Source organism: Lemur catta, chromosome 2, assembly GCF_020740605.2.
Source record: "Lemur catta isolate mLemCat1 chromosome 2, mLemCat1.pri, whole genome shotgun sequence".
Classification (NCBI taxonomy): domain Eukaryota; kingdom Metazoa; phylum Chordata; class Mammalia; order Primates; family Lemuridae; genus Lemur; species Lemur catta.
Genome location: NC_059129.1, coordinates 54276272 through 54292785, shown reverse-complemented (window position 1 = coordinate 54292785; position 16514 = coordinate 54276272). Strand labels below are relative to the sequence as shown.

At 49.6% G+C, this 16514-nt stretch overlaps 1 protein-coding gene across 1 annotated transcript in view; it reads left to right on the top strand.

The window, feature by feature from the left end:
• The first annotated feature begins 438 nt into the window (after positions 1 to 438).
• Positions 439 to 16514, top strand: part of CLIC5 (chloride intracellular channel 5) — a 99470-nt gene continuing 83394 nt past the window's right edge. Inside the window, exon 1 of the mRNA XM_045543669.1 lies at positions 439 to 856. Coding sequence (XP_045399625.1) covers positions 794 to 856 — 63 coding nt within the window. The 5' untranslated portion in view covers positions 439 to 793. The remainder of the gene's footprint in view (positions 857 to 16514) is intronic.

Genomic DNA, 16514 nt, shown 5'->3' with positions numbered 1-16514 from the left:
CCGCCCCGCCCCGCCCCGCCCCCAGCACCGCCCTCTGCCCAGCACGGGGTGCCAAATGCCTGTTCTCGGGTGCTTTTCCTTCCCTGCCCTCTCCCCACCGCCCCCTCCTTTCCGAGCTCCGCTGAGGCAGGAAGGGTTTTCCAAGTGGGTAACGCCGGTAGCAGAGTAACTCGAAGCTGAGGCTTCAGTAAAGAAAACCTCTCTTCTTCCCCTTGCCCTTGCTCTTCTCCTCCACTCCTTCTCCCCACCTCTGGATCCCCCTCCAGGACGTCCTCTTGGCCTAGGTGGCAGGGCCTGCGCCAGCTCCGTCCCCGCCTCCCGCACAGCGGGGTCGTGCGGCCGGGGCTGGGGCGCCGCAGAGGCCGAGCTCCGGGGTGTCCCCTCCCGCGCCCCCGCCCGCGTGCACGCCCGGGCTGACCCCGCCCCGCGGCCGCCGGCTATTTTGGGCGCGTTGGCGGCGGCGGCGGGATCGCTGACAGTCCCGGATCCTGTGACACCTCTCGGCAGCCTGGCACTTGTTGCTCCCAGGACCTGTGGTCATCCCTTCACCCGCCTTTCCCCCTTCCCCCTGCCCCCTCCCGGCCTCTCTCCTTTCCGTGTGATCTCCCGGGACACTGACCTCCCAGACTCCGCTGCCCGGGCTGGAGAAATAGATGGTTTAAAAAAAAAAAAAATTAAACGCCGCCCTAAAGAGGGGCCCGGCCGGGCAGGGGCAGGAGCGCAGAGCGCTGGCCTGGGCGCTGCAGAGGTGGCGCCTCCACGGCCCGGGACAGTGGCCCTGGGCGCCAACGGCATGACAGACCCGGCGACCGCTAACGGGGACGACAGGGACCCCGAGATTGAGCTCTTCGTGAAGGTAGGTCAGCGCCCGGGCTCCCGCCGCACCTGCCGCGCCGCCAGCCGGGCTCACGTGCCAGGGCGCGGGGCGCGCCCGGACTCAGGACCCTCCCCAGGGAGGGCAGCCCGGGCCCCTGGCGGTCCCCTGGGGGGCCTTTCCGCAGGCCGGCACCTCGCTTCGGGGTTTCTGGGTGGAAAGGAGTGAGGTACAATCTGGCAGGTGGCTGTCTTCTCGGAGAGTTGTCCCGCAGTTTGTCAAACGCGCCACGGGACTGGCGGCCACCGCTGAGAGTCCCGAGCCCGGCCGGGGCGCGATTTTGGCTGGCCCTGAAGGCCATCTCCAGGTATAGGGACACGGCAGGAACCTCACTGCATCTGTGAACCTTTCTTCTAAAATGGGAGGAGGGGCAGGGACGGGAGAGAGAAGAAAACATTACTGATACGATTACCTTTGGCAAAGCAAAAATAACATGCCTTAAAATTTCCTTTCCCTCTTTTACTCAGAACTGCTAAAAAAAAAAAAAAAAGGAGACAAAGGTATTTTCTTGCTTTGTGATTTGCAAAGTAGAAAACAAACACGCATTCCCCGACCCGACGTCTCATTGTCACAATCATGATTGCACAGGGTAGTTAGTGTCGAGGGAGGCTCAGCGTTTGGAAATAGGGGAAATCTCCCGGTCGACCTGAGGCCGTCTGGGATGAAGGAGCGCAGTGCAAAATTAAATTAAGTCGTCTTTCTTCCTGGGCAGAAACAGGCTAATGTCAAAAGCTGCTGTGCTTCGTTTGCAACCCATAGGAGAAAGGATGGAGGCCGAGGCAGCGTTGCCCGGTCGCCGGTGTAACGAGAAAGAAACATTTGATCAGTCCTCGGTGCAGGGACTGCAGGAGCCGGGAAACCTGAGGCGCAGGAGAGTTGCCTCCAGGGCCCAGAGGAAAGAGTCGCCAGGACTTGGGGGAGGGGAGTCCTCAGGCTGCCCCAGCACAGGACCTTTCACAAAGGAGAAAAAAACCTTGGAATGCCTTCCCTAGATATATGCAGGTAGCTCAGAATGGAAGAGTCCTGGGTACCTGTCAGGGGCCTCCTGGCTGAATTTAAAAGGCATGAATATTCCCTGGACTGGGGAAAGATGGTATTTTGCCCAAAGGATTCTTGTCTACAAGCTAGTTAAATAGATTTGTACAAATACTATAAGGGCTGTGTACACCTTGATAGCAATTGATGGTCTTTGGTGCCTTTTGACTCCTAAAATGTATAAAATCAATTGTGACTTATTTTACACTTGATAAGTGACCTGCCTCAGTTGTCTCAGCCTACCACAAAGGTTCGTTAAATTTCTTTTGCTGGGTTTTACGTTCTTTATGTATTTTTCAAAATCACTCCTGACATTTAGAGAAACTTGCTTTCTGCGGCCCGTTCTCTCCCCACTGTGGTGGCCCCTGTGCCCACAGCTGGTTTCTGGGATGCCCTCTCCCCCACCCCTACCCCCACAGGATTTTCAGTTCCTCTGCAGGAGCCAGGTTCTAAAGAGTCACATCATCCCCTGTGAGGCTGGGCAGGGTTGGGCAGTAACAGGGTGCTCTGAACCCCAACATCCGGGCTTGCAGTCTGGGAGTGAATAAGGAGAGCTCTAACAAAGCTGGGTCTTGCTGCTCTCCTTGAAGAAAGCTATTCTAGAACTTACTCAGATTCCCTGGGAGTAGGCAGTTTCAAGGTGTCAAGTTCCTGAAAGATATTTGAAACACAAATTGGTCTTTTAGAGCCAAAGGAGCCCTTTGCCCCACTGCTAGGTGTGGACACCAGTTCTACCCACACCTTTGGAATGTCTTGCTTGGCAGCTTTAGAGATTTTCTCCGTTTATGTAAAAAGCACACTGCACAGCTCCCAGTGCCCCCAAAGAATTCTAAAATACCTGTGTTGCCGTTTGTTTTTTCCCTAAAGGAAAGCAGTCCATGAAAGCCAGGCTGGCCTTCATGGCCAGCTCAGAAACCAGATTAATGGAGAGAACAAACAATCAGATAGGAAAGCTGCTTTGACAGCTGCTCCCCAACACCCCAACTCAATTTTTGAGTTTCTGGTTAGTTGTTGTTTTTTACAGGGTCAAGTAAAGGCTACAAATACTGTGAAACGAAGATGCTGCCCAGACCTTGCTGAACCCTGTCATTTGAGCGAAGCAATGTCCTCATTTACAGAAGCAAACTTTTCCAAAGTTTGAAGTTTCTCTAAACTATATGATTCCCATAGAAAGAAAAGTCTTCTTGGTGGTGGTGTCAGGTAACAGGTGCTTTCTCCAGGGCGGGATGGGTCTCCAGAAGCTTCCCAGGCAGGGCACGCCCCACCGAGTCAGTCCTGATGGTGGTCATTGTCAGTGGCCCCTTGACATCAAGGATGCCCCCAACCTGGCCTGTCCACTGGGTCTACCACTCTAAACCTCAGTCACCCTGTGAGTTTCAGGGAAGGACGTGCGATTCTCTCCTGTGTCAATTAGTAGTCATTATCTGTCACCACTACTGCTGATAATGATGAGAGGAAGAAGAAATGGCAGCATTTTAGGACTTAGGAAGTATGTTCAAATATCTTATCTCATCTGATCCTCAGCAACCATGTTTATGAGGCTTAGTTCACTCGTGTGAAAGATAAAGAAAACAAATAAACCTTACTCACAGGAACCTCCTGACGCTTGATGCTGTCAGAGCACATAATGAGCTACAGTTTGCTCTTCTAGTGACAGCCCAGGGAAATGAGAGTGATTAGTCCCATTTTATGCTTGAGCAACACGTGTGCTCAGAGAGGGTATGTGAACTGCCCAGAGGTAGATAGCAAATAGCAGTCAGCTCCAGTCCTCAAATCTAGCAGCGTAGACTCTAAATTTCTTGCTCTTTTCCAAAGACCTATATGTCAGGCCTGGTACCATATTTTGCCAAGTTAGGCTCTCAAGTGCCATCCATGATGATAATTATTTATGATTTATTCATCTCTTCATAGATTGCTGTCAAGGAGACTGCCTCCATTTCTGCTATGCACTCCACATCTTCCCCTTCCAGGAACATGCTAACAGTGGCTTTTAAGAGATCATTTCCCCACAGTTTTAGTTTCTTCATCTATAATAAAAAAGTTTAAAGGTTAGATTAGATCAGCTCTGATTCTAATGTTCCATAATACCTGGGGCAGGGGGCCTTGGAGATTTGGAGACATAGGACCTGAGTTCAAGTCTTGCTTCTGCCTCTAATTGACTCTGAACAAATTATCTAACTCCCTCAATAGCCCCCTCTTAAAACAAGAGAGTAGCTATAAATAAGGTGACCTTATGATTTCTTGTCCAAACCTCTGAAAATGAAAGGAGATGTCACTAATAATTAGGCTGGGACAACAGGTGTCACCCAGGATTGTTTGGGGGGCAAATCAGGACATGTGGTCACTCTGGTTATGAAAACACGTAGCCACAGATTTGCTGTGAGGATTCCAAGGGGGGATATAGGTGAAAGCACTTTGTAAATTGAAAACTGCTGTAAACACATTGACTTCAATCATGATATGAGTGCCATGGCAGATAGAACCTTTCTGGATCCACACGTCCTTGACTTGCCTTAGGGAACAAAGGCCTGGTTCCTTCCTCACTTGCAGGGATATTTTGAGAGTAAGTGAGATCATATGTAGCTTGGACTTTGATCACAAGGGGAGGACAGAAGGTTAGAGACTTGATAATGGCCGTGAGCGTGTGGTTTATTGAAAGAAAGAGAGCAAGGAAGTAAAAGCAAAACAGAAAGCAATTTGAAAAGACAAACACAGGATGTGCTGTGTATGTCAGATGGAGACATTCCTCCCGCTTGTGTTGCTTCCTCCACGCCCAGTCTCTGCCGTAGACCCCAGTTCTAGAAAGCTACCAAAGTGAAGCGACTATGGTAGGCAAATGCATCACCAATGTCTCTTGAGCCGGGAATTGGAGTTTCAACAGAAACCAATGGTTCTCAACTTTGGCTACATACTCAGATCACTTAGGGAGATTTTAAAACTCCCAATGCGAGGTTGCTCCCCAGGCCAGCGACATCAGTGTCTCTGTGGGTGGGACCCAGAAACAGTACTTTTACACCCACTCCCGGGTGACTGCAGTGCACAGCCCTGGTGGAGAGCCACTGAGTCATAATTAGAGGTAGGTCCACTAGCAGGCAGCTGCTGCCACAGCTGGAGTAGGTGGCCTTGCTAGCGCTGGTTAACATCCAGAATTTCTAACAGCCTCGGGGCATCAGAGTCAGGCGTGCTGTTGATGGAGAGCCTGCACCCAATCCTGCTCAGTTAACAGATGCTGACGCCCGTTAAGCCCTATCCACAGGACTCCAGAATAATCAGTGCATGGGGTCGGTCTAGTCAAATAATCATCAATTCAGTGCGGGAGAAATAAAACCCAGTCCTGCTAATTGTCTGATGGAAATGACTAGTCGTTTCATTTACCGAGTGACCCAAAAGGCACTGACAGTGGTGCAGGGTGCAATACAAGTTGTGGTGACCTATGGTGTGGTCATCTGACTTCCAGAACAGACAGGATCAAACCTTGTGGTGTTCCCACTGTGGCCCCGAGCTGCTCTGACTGCCTCGTCACCTTGGGCAGCTCGCCTCCCCCATGAGCTCACTAGGTTTTCAGAGTTCCCTTCATCACATTGAGCGACTGCATTTTTCTTTCCCACTCTGTCCAGGTTTTGCTCTGCAGTCGATAAGCCCATACACAAACTCACCTGCCTGCTGTGGCAGTGAGGGCTTCTTTTCCCGGGAACACATCCATGGAGTGCTAGTGTCAAAGGTCGAATGATGCACATCTTAGGGGCCCTGGCTGGGGGATGGAGGTGATCCATGGAGTGCTAGTGTCAAAGGTCGAATGATGCACATCTCAGGGGCCCTGGCTGGGGGCTGGAGGTGACGACTGTGTGTCTGTGACTGTGCATCTGCAGAGGCTAAAGTCCGCTGTCCGTGATGTCACTTGCATTGTCTCTCTGGGCCTTCGTTGGCTCCCTCCGCCCAGGGCAGAGGGTCTGTCAGTGTGATCAAAAGTCAGTTAGGTCAAAAGCTTTTCATTCTTGGTTCCCTTTGAGTTGCCACGTGCTGGGCCCACGTCAGTGGTGGCAGGAGATGCAGTGGAAGAGTGAGACTCTGGGTGTCAGGCTGTGGTTCACCACCTGTTGTGGGCAAGGACAGGCTGTTTGACCTCTTTGGACCACAGCTGTGGTTTTTTGTTTGTTTGTTTGTTTGGTTTGGTTTGGTTTTTTACCAGTGCAGTGCTAGTAAGGGCAGTACATGTCGCATAGAGCTGGTGTTATGAGCATCACGAGCTATGTATGAAGCTGGGTATAAGTAAGGCCTCCTCTGCAGCCCCTATGGAGCCCAGTTAGTGAAAGGAAAGCCCTTGGACTTCCCTCTCTTGATATGTGCAAGAAGTCAGAGCCTCAGGCCTACCTGTGCTGACTCGTTGCTAGAGCCTGGGCGCAGACCAAGGGTAGCTGGAGCTTGGTGCAGCCATCACGGGGGCCTCTGACTGGCTGCTGCTCCACAGGCTGGAGCCACCAGAGGCCACCGTCCAAGATGAAGTGGCGCCCTGACCACAGGGCCAATGCAGATCCCCGACCCATAGTGGGTTTCTTCAGGCTCAAGGGAATTCGATTCCTCCTGTCAGTTGCTGTCTCCCGGTGGCTGGGCCAGGGTGCATCAAATGCCTGGGGGTGCCACACTGGTCCCCCCTTTCAGCTCTGTGGGGATGTTATTGCGGGGCCTCATTCCCTTTCCTGTTACTGGGCTCTGGGAAGAGCCTCCTCGGCTTACCTGAGAGGCGCCTGTAACTTTGACCCTTGGGTGAGAAAGCAAGCTCTGGAGTCTAGGTCCTTCGTTTCCAAGAGGACCCCTGGTTCTCTTGGCAGATATTCCCACCCCCTCCCCAACAACCTCTGCATAGCCACAGTTGCTCTCATGGAAAATAAACACATGGCAGTGGACAATGGGAGATGGCTTGGTGGGTACAATGTGCATGACTTCAGTGATGGATGCACTGAAGGCCTTGACTTCACCACAGTGCAATATATCAACACAGCAAAGCAGAAAAATATATACACACATGTACATGCATTATCTATCTGGATCATGGGAAACGCATGGTAAGCTCTCAGTGTCTGGGATCTATTAAAACTCTTACCAAGAAGATACCCTCAGTTGTCTTTGTCATCAAGGCTGGAGGAACTGGAAATAGTGAAGAAGCAAAGTGGTTGAGGCTGAGTTTCCTGAAGATGTGGTTCTAGTTCTGGAGAAGGCTCTCTCCACCCAGGGCCTCTTGGATCTGACACTGCCTGCGTTCTGAGGGGTCCGTCCAGTTACTGGGGGAATCTCTCTGCCGGCTCCCTGAGTGACAACCTACTTTGGAAACTCATACTTTCCTTCAAGAAGTATCTTAGTTCTCAGATGTGAAATTCTTTAAGGATAAGTAAGATAGATGGTCAGCTTTCAGAACTGAAATGAATCCTTCCTGGTAAAAGAAATGGAGTTACTAACTTCGGGAAGTACCCTCTAGCTCAGCGGGCATGGGAAGATTCTTTGCATTACATTTATTGTGGCACTCGTGGTAAACTGTGGCTCGGCTGCTGGTTCTCAGCCTTTGGGGGATGAAAAAGTCACTGCACTTGCCTTTCCCACATGGACTTGGCCAGGCCCTATCCTCGGAGATTCAGATTTAGGTGGGTAGGGTAAGGCCCAGGTAGCTAAAAAGCTACCCCGGGCTGATTCTGAGGCTGCTCAAAGACTGAGAGCTGGTGGCTCAGAGTGAGGGTAAGTAGGGCCAAACTACCCAGTGGCGCGTCAAGAAGGCAGGATGAAGTCCAGTCCCCACTTGAGACGCACATTTCATAGGGTGGAGGAGGCTGCAGAAAATATGCTTATTCACACGAGTCACCCCTGATTGACCTCAACTAAACCAGAAAAGGGAGGAAAGGAATGCTTTTGGCCTTTCTTTTGTAATTTGCTTTTCTTCCTTCACATTTTTTTTTTTTATGATATAGAAGTGACACATAATTTTAAAAGCTAGGCAGGAAGGAAGATATTAATAAGATCCTAAACTCAGGAGTTAGGGGATGGAAGACAATCAATGAATTAACCAATTAACAAAAATGTTTATGGAACACCTATTCTGTGCAAAGTTTTGTGAACACTGAAGGGAGGGAGGAGATTAAAGAAGAAGTTGGGGTCCCCACAGTCCCTGAATGTGCAGCTGAGGAATAAAAATGCAAACAAGTGTCAGTGCTGAGTGAGTGCAGGAGATGAATGGAGCCATGAAGATTAAGGGACGAGTGTGGCCTCAATGGGGTCCCTAGGCTAGTTTGGAGGGAGGTGGGACCTGAGTTGTGCCTTAAAGAATGATCAGGATTCACAGATGTGGCCAGGAGTGGGCACCCATGTCAGGTGCAGCAGAGGTGTGGAGGTGAGGATGTTCAGGGCCCATGGGGACACGCAGTGGCTGAAGTGAATGGTACTTGGAAGGGAGCAGCTGGAAATAAGACCGGAAAAAAACCAGCAACAATAGCAGGAGAAGGTGGGGCAAGTGGTTTCTGTTTCCTTGTAAGTAATCGGAGTGATCAGAAGTGTCTACACGGGGTAAGAGATTGATCTGGTCCTTGTTTAGAAAGGTTCACAGCTGGGGTTGCATGATGGAGTGGGGAAGCCAATAAACTCAGGGTAAGAAGACCTGATTCCAGGTCCTGTGCTGCCACACACTGGCTGTATGACTTTCTTTAAGGCTAGGTTTCCTTTTCTGTAAGATGGTATCAACAATCATAGGATTTTCTGATTTAGAAAAACTTCCAGAAGTCATCTAGTCTGATCCCCTCTGATCAGATAAGTTCACAATCTCACATTTTGGGATACATGCTATATGGATTTAAGAAAGATACAAGAGAAAAGTGACCTAAAACATGAGTGACTGCTGTCTTTGCCATTGTCATTGTGGCTGTGTTGACTCTGGCCACGTCAGAATGAGGAGAGCCCTGGGCAGAGGCTGAGCAGAGGACGTGCCAGTGGTCCTGCCACAAGGCCATCCAAGCCCAAACTAGGGCTGAAGGCAGAGCGTGCTGTGGAATAGTGATGTAAACACAAAATTAGGTGCATATCCTGGAAGAAGCCTGTGCAAATGCTGTGTAAGAACGATGCCAACACTTAAGATTCAGCAGTTTCGTGGTACCTTCCCCCCTGGAGAAATCAGTGTCCACATTTGGAATGACGACATCATCGATGGGCTTGACCAATACGGTCTAAGATGTCATAAATGAGTGAGTGCAGATAAATGAATTGAGCTTTAAGGTTCCTTTCAACTCTGAAAGCTATTACTCTGTGGTTGAAATAGGGCCGTGAGGAAGGGAGTTGTTCATGAAAATAATCTGGTTTGAAACAGTTTCATGTGAAGTGCTGGCAGGCCAGCCAGGTGCAGGTGTCCGTGAGGGTGCAGGAGAGTGAGAACTGTGGATCAGAGGGCGACCAGGGTGAGGGATGTGCACCTGAACTCTGCTTAGCACTATGATTGAAGGAATAAGTTGCGCAGAGAAGGGAACGTGGAGAAGGAGTATGGAAATCAGGACTGTGCTTTAAGAAATGACCATTTGAGGAGGAGGAATGAGGCCCACGAGTGGTTAGCAAAGGTGACAAAGCAGGGAGAGGTAGGAAATAAATGTAACATCCGGAAGGGTGAAGGGAACGGTGTGAACAGCAGCTCAGAGGCAAGAAATGTCAGGATGCGTCCCGGAAGAACTAGGAGTTCTGCTTGGCTGTGGCCAAGAAGGAGTGAAGGGATGTGGGGAAGGCAGATGGAAGTATAAGTTAGGGTTCTGTCCTCCTCTGCTCAGGCTGCTATGACAAAATACCGTAAACTAGGTAGCTTGTAAACAGCGGAAATGTATTTCCCACAGTTCTGGAGTCTGGGAAGTCCAAGATCAAGGTGCACTTGCAGATTCAGTGTCTAGTGAGGGTCTGATTTTTAGTTCATAGATGGAGCCTTCTCCATGTATCCTCACGTGGTAGCCGGGGAAAACTCTGGTGTCTTCAGCCCCTTATAAGAACACTAATCCCATTCCTGAGAGTTCCACCCTTATCGATCTAATCACATTCCAAAAGCCGTACCTTCTAATACCCTCACCTTGAGGGGTAAGTTTTAACATGAATTTGGGGTTGGGGCACCTACATTCAGGCCATAGCAGGCTGTATCAGGAAGCATCTCCGAGGGCAACCTGAGTGGTTTGGACTTTTATTTACAATGTGGAAGGTTGCATGTGTTCCTGTCTGCTTGTGACCCAATTGTACTTGTGAAGCAATTGTATTTTAAAAGAGAGGGAAGTGTTCAATTATCTATACAGGGTGTGCCTGGCCCTGCTGCATCGGAGGAGGGGCATTTTGAAGTGGGAGGTCTTTGCAGTGTGTCTTGGGTCACCCACAGGCTGTGGTATTTAGAAGTTTGGTGCTGGTTTCCTACACCCTGTATCAACACCTATGGACCTTAAGGTGACATTTTTACTTCTGTTTATCATTATTCTATGATAAGGAGGAAACAAACAGGTATGAGACTGGAGAAATAATACAAAAGGGGAGGGAGGGGAGGATGTCCAACTAGAAACCCATTAGTTAGAATAGAGAGAAAGTGAAAACCATGTCCCAGTTACTGTCTCTTAAAAATCCAATTTGGGGAGTTGTCATGGCAACAGAGAAAGGTTTCTTGATTCATCCCAAGGCCTCTCCCCTCCAAGTACGTCTCTGCTTCCCAAGGCTGACAGCAGCAAAGGCCCAGTGAACACAGCAGGTGACAGGGAGGGGCAGACCACCTGCCTTTTATTCATTCTGGCATTTGGGTTCTGTGGCATTCTGTAGTCTTAGCATAAAATCTAGGGCCCCCTGGTGTCTTTAGAATTTGTCTCTGCAACCAAAGGAGCCATGCAACTGTGGCCTTTTATCACAAACACTTCAGATTTTTCTTGTGGGATGCAGGGTTCTGGAGCCTCGTGGCCTTTCCTCATTCAGGTACTTCCTGAGTCTAACAGGGCTCCGATCTGTCCGGCAGGATTATTGTGAGGGTCAAGTAAGATAAGAGACATGGACCTGTTTTGTAAACCAGGGTTTTCACTGTTCAGAGTGAGGCACTGTGAGGGCCAGTACAGGCCAGCTGCTGAAACGACACCCATCGGCTCGTTCACGCGACAGCTCAATGCAGTGTTTGGTGAGCCGTCTTCCCCACCCAGGCTCCTTCCGCCCTGTGGTTCTGCCACTGCTCTGGGCCACTAGCTCCTCTGTTGGACTCTCTGCATGTCGCCAGCACAGGGAAGATCGAAGGTAGAGGACAGCGTGGTAGGTTTGCATGGTCCCTGCCTGGACGTGGCCAAATCACACCCACCGCTTTCCCTAGCCCAGAACTCAATCCTACGGCTGTTCCTGTGTGCAACGGGGTGCTGGGAAGTGTCATCTAGCTGTGCTCCCAGGAGGAAGTGGAAGCAGGCTCGGAGAACAAACAAAAAGCCAATCTCTGCCACAGAAACGAAGTTACCTATTTCCTTGTGTCCTATCACTACGTCACCTTGGATGGCATCCCCTGAGCTGGCATCCCACCTGCAGCCTCTCTCGCCTCCTGTCCACCATGCTTAATACCATCCACTTAATCTTCCTAGAATACTATCTTCATCGCAGCGACTCCCCTACCTGCTTCTATTTGATAGTGAAGATAGTCCACCTAGGTCCACATTCCCTTTCCCAACCTTATTTCTCACATTCCCTTAAAATGGTTCTTTATGTGTCCATACAGTTTTTGAAACATTTTTAAGTCTCTTGTCCTTTGAGGAAGGAAAGGATTTCATCCTCATCACACAGTAGGTGACCTGCCAGGGGCTGCATACTGGGTTCTTCTGCACACGCTTAGAGAGAAACCCGGAGATCCTGATTCCAGACCTGAGCACCCTCCACCACAGCAGGGTTTCCCAGCCTTTCACCATATAGGAACCACCCGAGTCACTTTCCAAATGCCAGCCCAGTGTTCTAATCAGAGTCTTCAGGGAGGGCAGGTCCTAGACATCTGTAATCTGACGAGTGCCACAGGTGACTGCTGCACTGTCCAGTTAGGGGAACACTAACCAGGGCCCACGGGGACATGCTGAAGCCAGAGGAGTGAGTCTAACGGTGGAAATTTAAACACCGTGACATTCAAATGTAAGAGAGAAATTTGGTAGACAAGTGGTCTTTCTCTGCTCTCAGGTCACTCCAAGGTATATAGCATCCCCGTCATCTTAAATGGTGACCCCTAGCCTCAGGATTTGCTCCATGGAATTGTAAAAACAGTCATGGGCTTGTATTTTCTTATTTATTTTTTTTTTATTTTGCAAAGCTACTCAACCCCTCTCCAAAGTATAAGGTTCTTGGAGAGGGAAATGTTGGGAAAGAGACTGGGGCAGTAGAAGGGGGAGAAGGCCAGGAGAGACTGAGGGGAACTGAAGTGACTTGGACGTAAAAACACTGGTCTCCATCCCCAGTCCTCTCATCCCAGAAGTTTCTCTGCATTTGCAGAAGTCAGAGAATCAGATTGCAAACTGAACAATAATAGCAGTGGCTATGTGCTATTCTGAATGCCGTACTTACATTAATTCCTTAGATTCTATGAAGTAAGTCCTGGTATTATTCCCAACTTACAGATGAGGAAACTGAAGCTCAGAGTGAGTCCACAAAGCTAGGAGATGGTCCAGCTGGGCTTCAGATTCCACCCCCCAGGCATCAGGATCTGTGCTCTCTACTGCCTTACTTCACCCAGACCCTCCCAGCTTTATGAAGAGAAAGTACTAGGCTGAATTGGGAGGCATCTGTTCCCATGGTGAGCCTCCATGGGATGACCAAGGCTTTGTTTTGCTTAATTCTCCATTGGTCACAGTGACTAGCCCAAGGTCAAGGTCAGATCCCTACACTTGGCAAGCAGGGCAACTACCAGACAGAATGCGTTAGAGCCGCCTAAAGACCTACCTGTTCCCAAGTCTCTTTCCTACTTTTTTGCCACAGTGACATGAATTCCCACCCTTTGATCAACCTCTTTGTTCTAGGAAATGTTGCCCAGAGGCCCTTTTTAAAATATAAGTATGTTACTCTGGATGGGCTACACATGGACCTGGTAGTCCCACCTGGCACATTAGCTGGGACTATGTTATGTGGGTAGAGGGAGGAGGACCAGAAGGAAGGGGTGGAGAGAGACCCAGAGCACCTCGTGCCACTGGGGTGCTGGGCATGCTGTGCCAGGTGATGCCAGGGCCTGGAGGAAAAGTGGTACCTGTTGTACAACATTGGAGTGGCCACCAAAGGCAGACTTTGTCCCCGGCCAATTTACCCAAGAGGTGGTCATTGGCCCAGGTGCCTCAGTCAGGACTCTAGGGTAAGCTTTGAAACTCATCTTTGCAAGGATGAAGCCCTTGACTTGAGAAAAATCTTATGTTTATTCCAGTTGGCTCTTCCTCTGTTACTAAGAACTAGACTCATTTACAGATGTGTATGGTAGAGTCCCACAATAAAAAAAAAATACATAGACAACTTGCCAAGGCACTATAAAGGTGAAAATAACAATAACTTTAACAATGTTGTCTGTAGAATTCAGTGGATTCCATTGAGTCCTCACAGAATTCCAGCAGCGTCATCCCATCTGGAGGTCCAGACAGGTCGGGCTGGTTTAATGCCACACAGCAGACTGCAGCCAGGGTCGAGAAGAGAGTCACTGGCTGCACTTCACTTCAGGGGTCCAGCCTTGCTGTACTAGGCCTTTCTGGATCATTCACAGCACAGTCAAAGGTAGCAAGACCAGGGAAAGCATCCTAACTAATACAATTTTTCGAGCATCTCCCATGCGCTGGACATTGTGCCAGGCACTCTGTTCAACCATGTCTCTGTTCCTTTACAACAATGCCATGAGGTAGGGATAGTGCAACTCTTTTACAGACAAGAGATCTGGGCTCTAAAAGGTTAAGTCTTTTGCTCGGAGTCCCATGGATAGTGGCAGAGTTGGGATTCAAAGCCAGGTCTGACTGACTCCACAATCTTTTAATGCATGTTCATAACTAAGATAACAAAGTTAAAGTGGAGGTGCTTGAAATACACTTTTCCATCCGGCAGCTGCTTAGTGAGGCCTCCCAGGTGCCAGGCCCGGGGTCTGGGGTCGGGAATAGGAGCTCCAGGAGGGTAGGTGCAGTTGGGCCCTGGCAGAACCTGCAGCCTGGGGCAGGGCAAGGACGAGGCTTTCGGGGCTCGCAGCCTGGGGACCCGGCATCAGGAAGGCATGAGGCAGAGCCCTTCAGCACAGGCAGCGAAGGGGCTGGAGTTCGATTCAAGGGTGGGGCATGAGGGGAGAGGCCCAGCAGAGCTCAGGCAGAGGAGGTGGAGAAAGCCATGGGCCTCTAACCCTCCCTCCCCACACGCCTGTTGTCAGGACAGATTCCTGACGAAGGGACCATTGCAGGTTGTCCACCCCTATCAAGACCCCAGGAGCTTCTCTGGGCATGGGCCTCCCCCTGGGGAGTGAGGACGCTGCTGGAGAAAACCCGTGGACTGTCCCTTCTGGTCCCTCTCCTAGTGTAGGTCACTCTAAAGGACGATAAGAAACTTATCTAGGCCTAATGCTCCTCAGAAGGCATTTTCCATCTGTGTGCCAAGAATCGCTCTAACAAGGGCGAGGCACCTTTCATTCCAGAGTGGGAGATAAACAGCTCTCGGTGGGAATGCCTGGGGTGAGCACGTCCGGCGTGCAGCCAGGGAGGGAAGGGCAGGGGTTGCCAGATGCACCTTGCTGACAAAGGGCTTGTGACTTGGGGGAAGGGTGGGCAACACGGAGCTAGACAAAGAGGCCTGGGTGGAGGACAAAGATCACCCGTGTCCTGGCTCTGCTCCCCGGGCTTGGTGCTGATTTCCTTCCTCGAGGTTGGAGCGACTAGGGTAGCAACTGACTGAAAAGGTCAGCTGAAGTCGCAGATCAGAGGGCTCCTGTCCTCATGCCGGCTATTTCCTACAAAGGAGCGTGTGCACCATCATTTTATTATTACACATATAAGCACAGCACATATCTGTACAGTGGACCCTCGAACAACGTGGGGGTTAGGGGGTCCCGACCTTCTGCACAGCTGAAAATCCATGTATAACTTTTGACTCCCCCAAATCTTAACTGCTAATAGCTTACTGTTTACCAATAATATAAACAGTAAATTAACACATATTTTGCATGTTATAGGCATTATATACTCTATTCTTACAACAAAGCAAGCTAGAGAAAAGAAAATGTTATTAAGAAATTATAAGAAAGAGAAAATGTATTTCTACTCATTAAGTGGAAGTGGATCATCATCAAGGTCTGCATCTTCGTCTTCATGTTGAGTAGGCTAAGGAGGAGGAGGAAGAGGAGGGGTTGGTTTGTTGGTCTTGCTGTATAAGATTGACAGAGGCAGAAGAAAATCCTCGTATAAGTGGACCTGTGCAGTTCAAACCCACGTTGTTCAAGGGTCAACTGTATACACACAATACATAAGATATAAATATAAATTATGTATATTATATATATTTTTTTTCCTCCTGAGATTTGAGGTCCAAGACTGAAATGCCACATCCACAAGTGTTTTCCATGCACCATATGCTCAACCAATGATACTGCTGTGTAGGTCTGTAGATATCTTTGCATTTATTCTGCATTTACCACTTGTTGAGTAATTGAACCACACAGTGGAGCTCAGGAAATTTGGTTTTTGGTTCTATTTCCTGCCATGCTGTTATTTTGGGCTCACAGCTTGGGTTACTTCGTCTCTAAAATAAAGGGATTGGATGCCATGATACCCAAGGTCTCTTTCAGCTTTAAAGTTGATTCTTTGATTCTCCTGTGTGCTAAGCGCTATATGAGGCCCCATGGGAAGTTCCAAAAGGACTCTGCTCTCACGGAGTTTACAGAATACTTGGTGAAGGGACTTGGAGCTCCCGTAGTCTAGGTTGGGGTCAGCAAATGTGCTCTGTAAAGGGTCACACAGTAAGTACTTCAGGCTTTGCAGGCTATAACAGTCCCTGTTGCAGCTATTCAATTCTGCCCTTATAGCATAAAAGCAGCCATAGACAATAGGTAAGTGAACTGACACACCTGTGTTCTAGTAACACTTCATTTACAAAAACAGGTGTGGGCTGACCAATGACCTAGGTACCCAACTACCCAGGAATTGAACTGAACACGGCGTGGTGCCAGGAACTGTGGGCTTGGCCTTCGTTGTCAATGGTGACGAGGTTGGCAGAGCTGCCTGGGTGTTCACCTGCAGCTGTCCATTCCACAAAGCATTGAGACCTGGCGACCTCAGGGCTGCATTGTAAGATGAAGCACTCTGAATTTCTTGGAGAATGTTCCCCTGTGAATCCAAGTTATCAATACTCCCATTCTGCCCATGATGAAACATGCACTTGGTTGGCAGGCCCATAAAAAGGTTTCCGTGGTTGTGGACACAAGTTCTTATGTGGGAGACCCACATATGGACAGAACTCTTTTTCCGGTTCTACCACCGCACTTTTTCTCACTTCCCCTGCACTTGGGGGGTTGTTCTGATAAATGATCCCCATAATATTTACTGTTCGGCCTGGCTCCTACCAAGCCATGTGGGGCTGACACATGCTGCTTCTCTGGGCAGTTCCC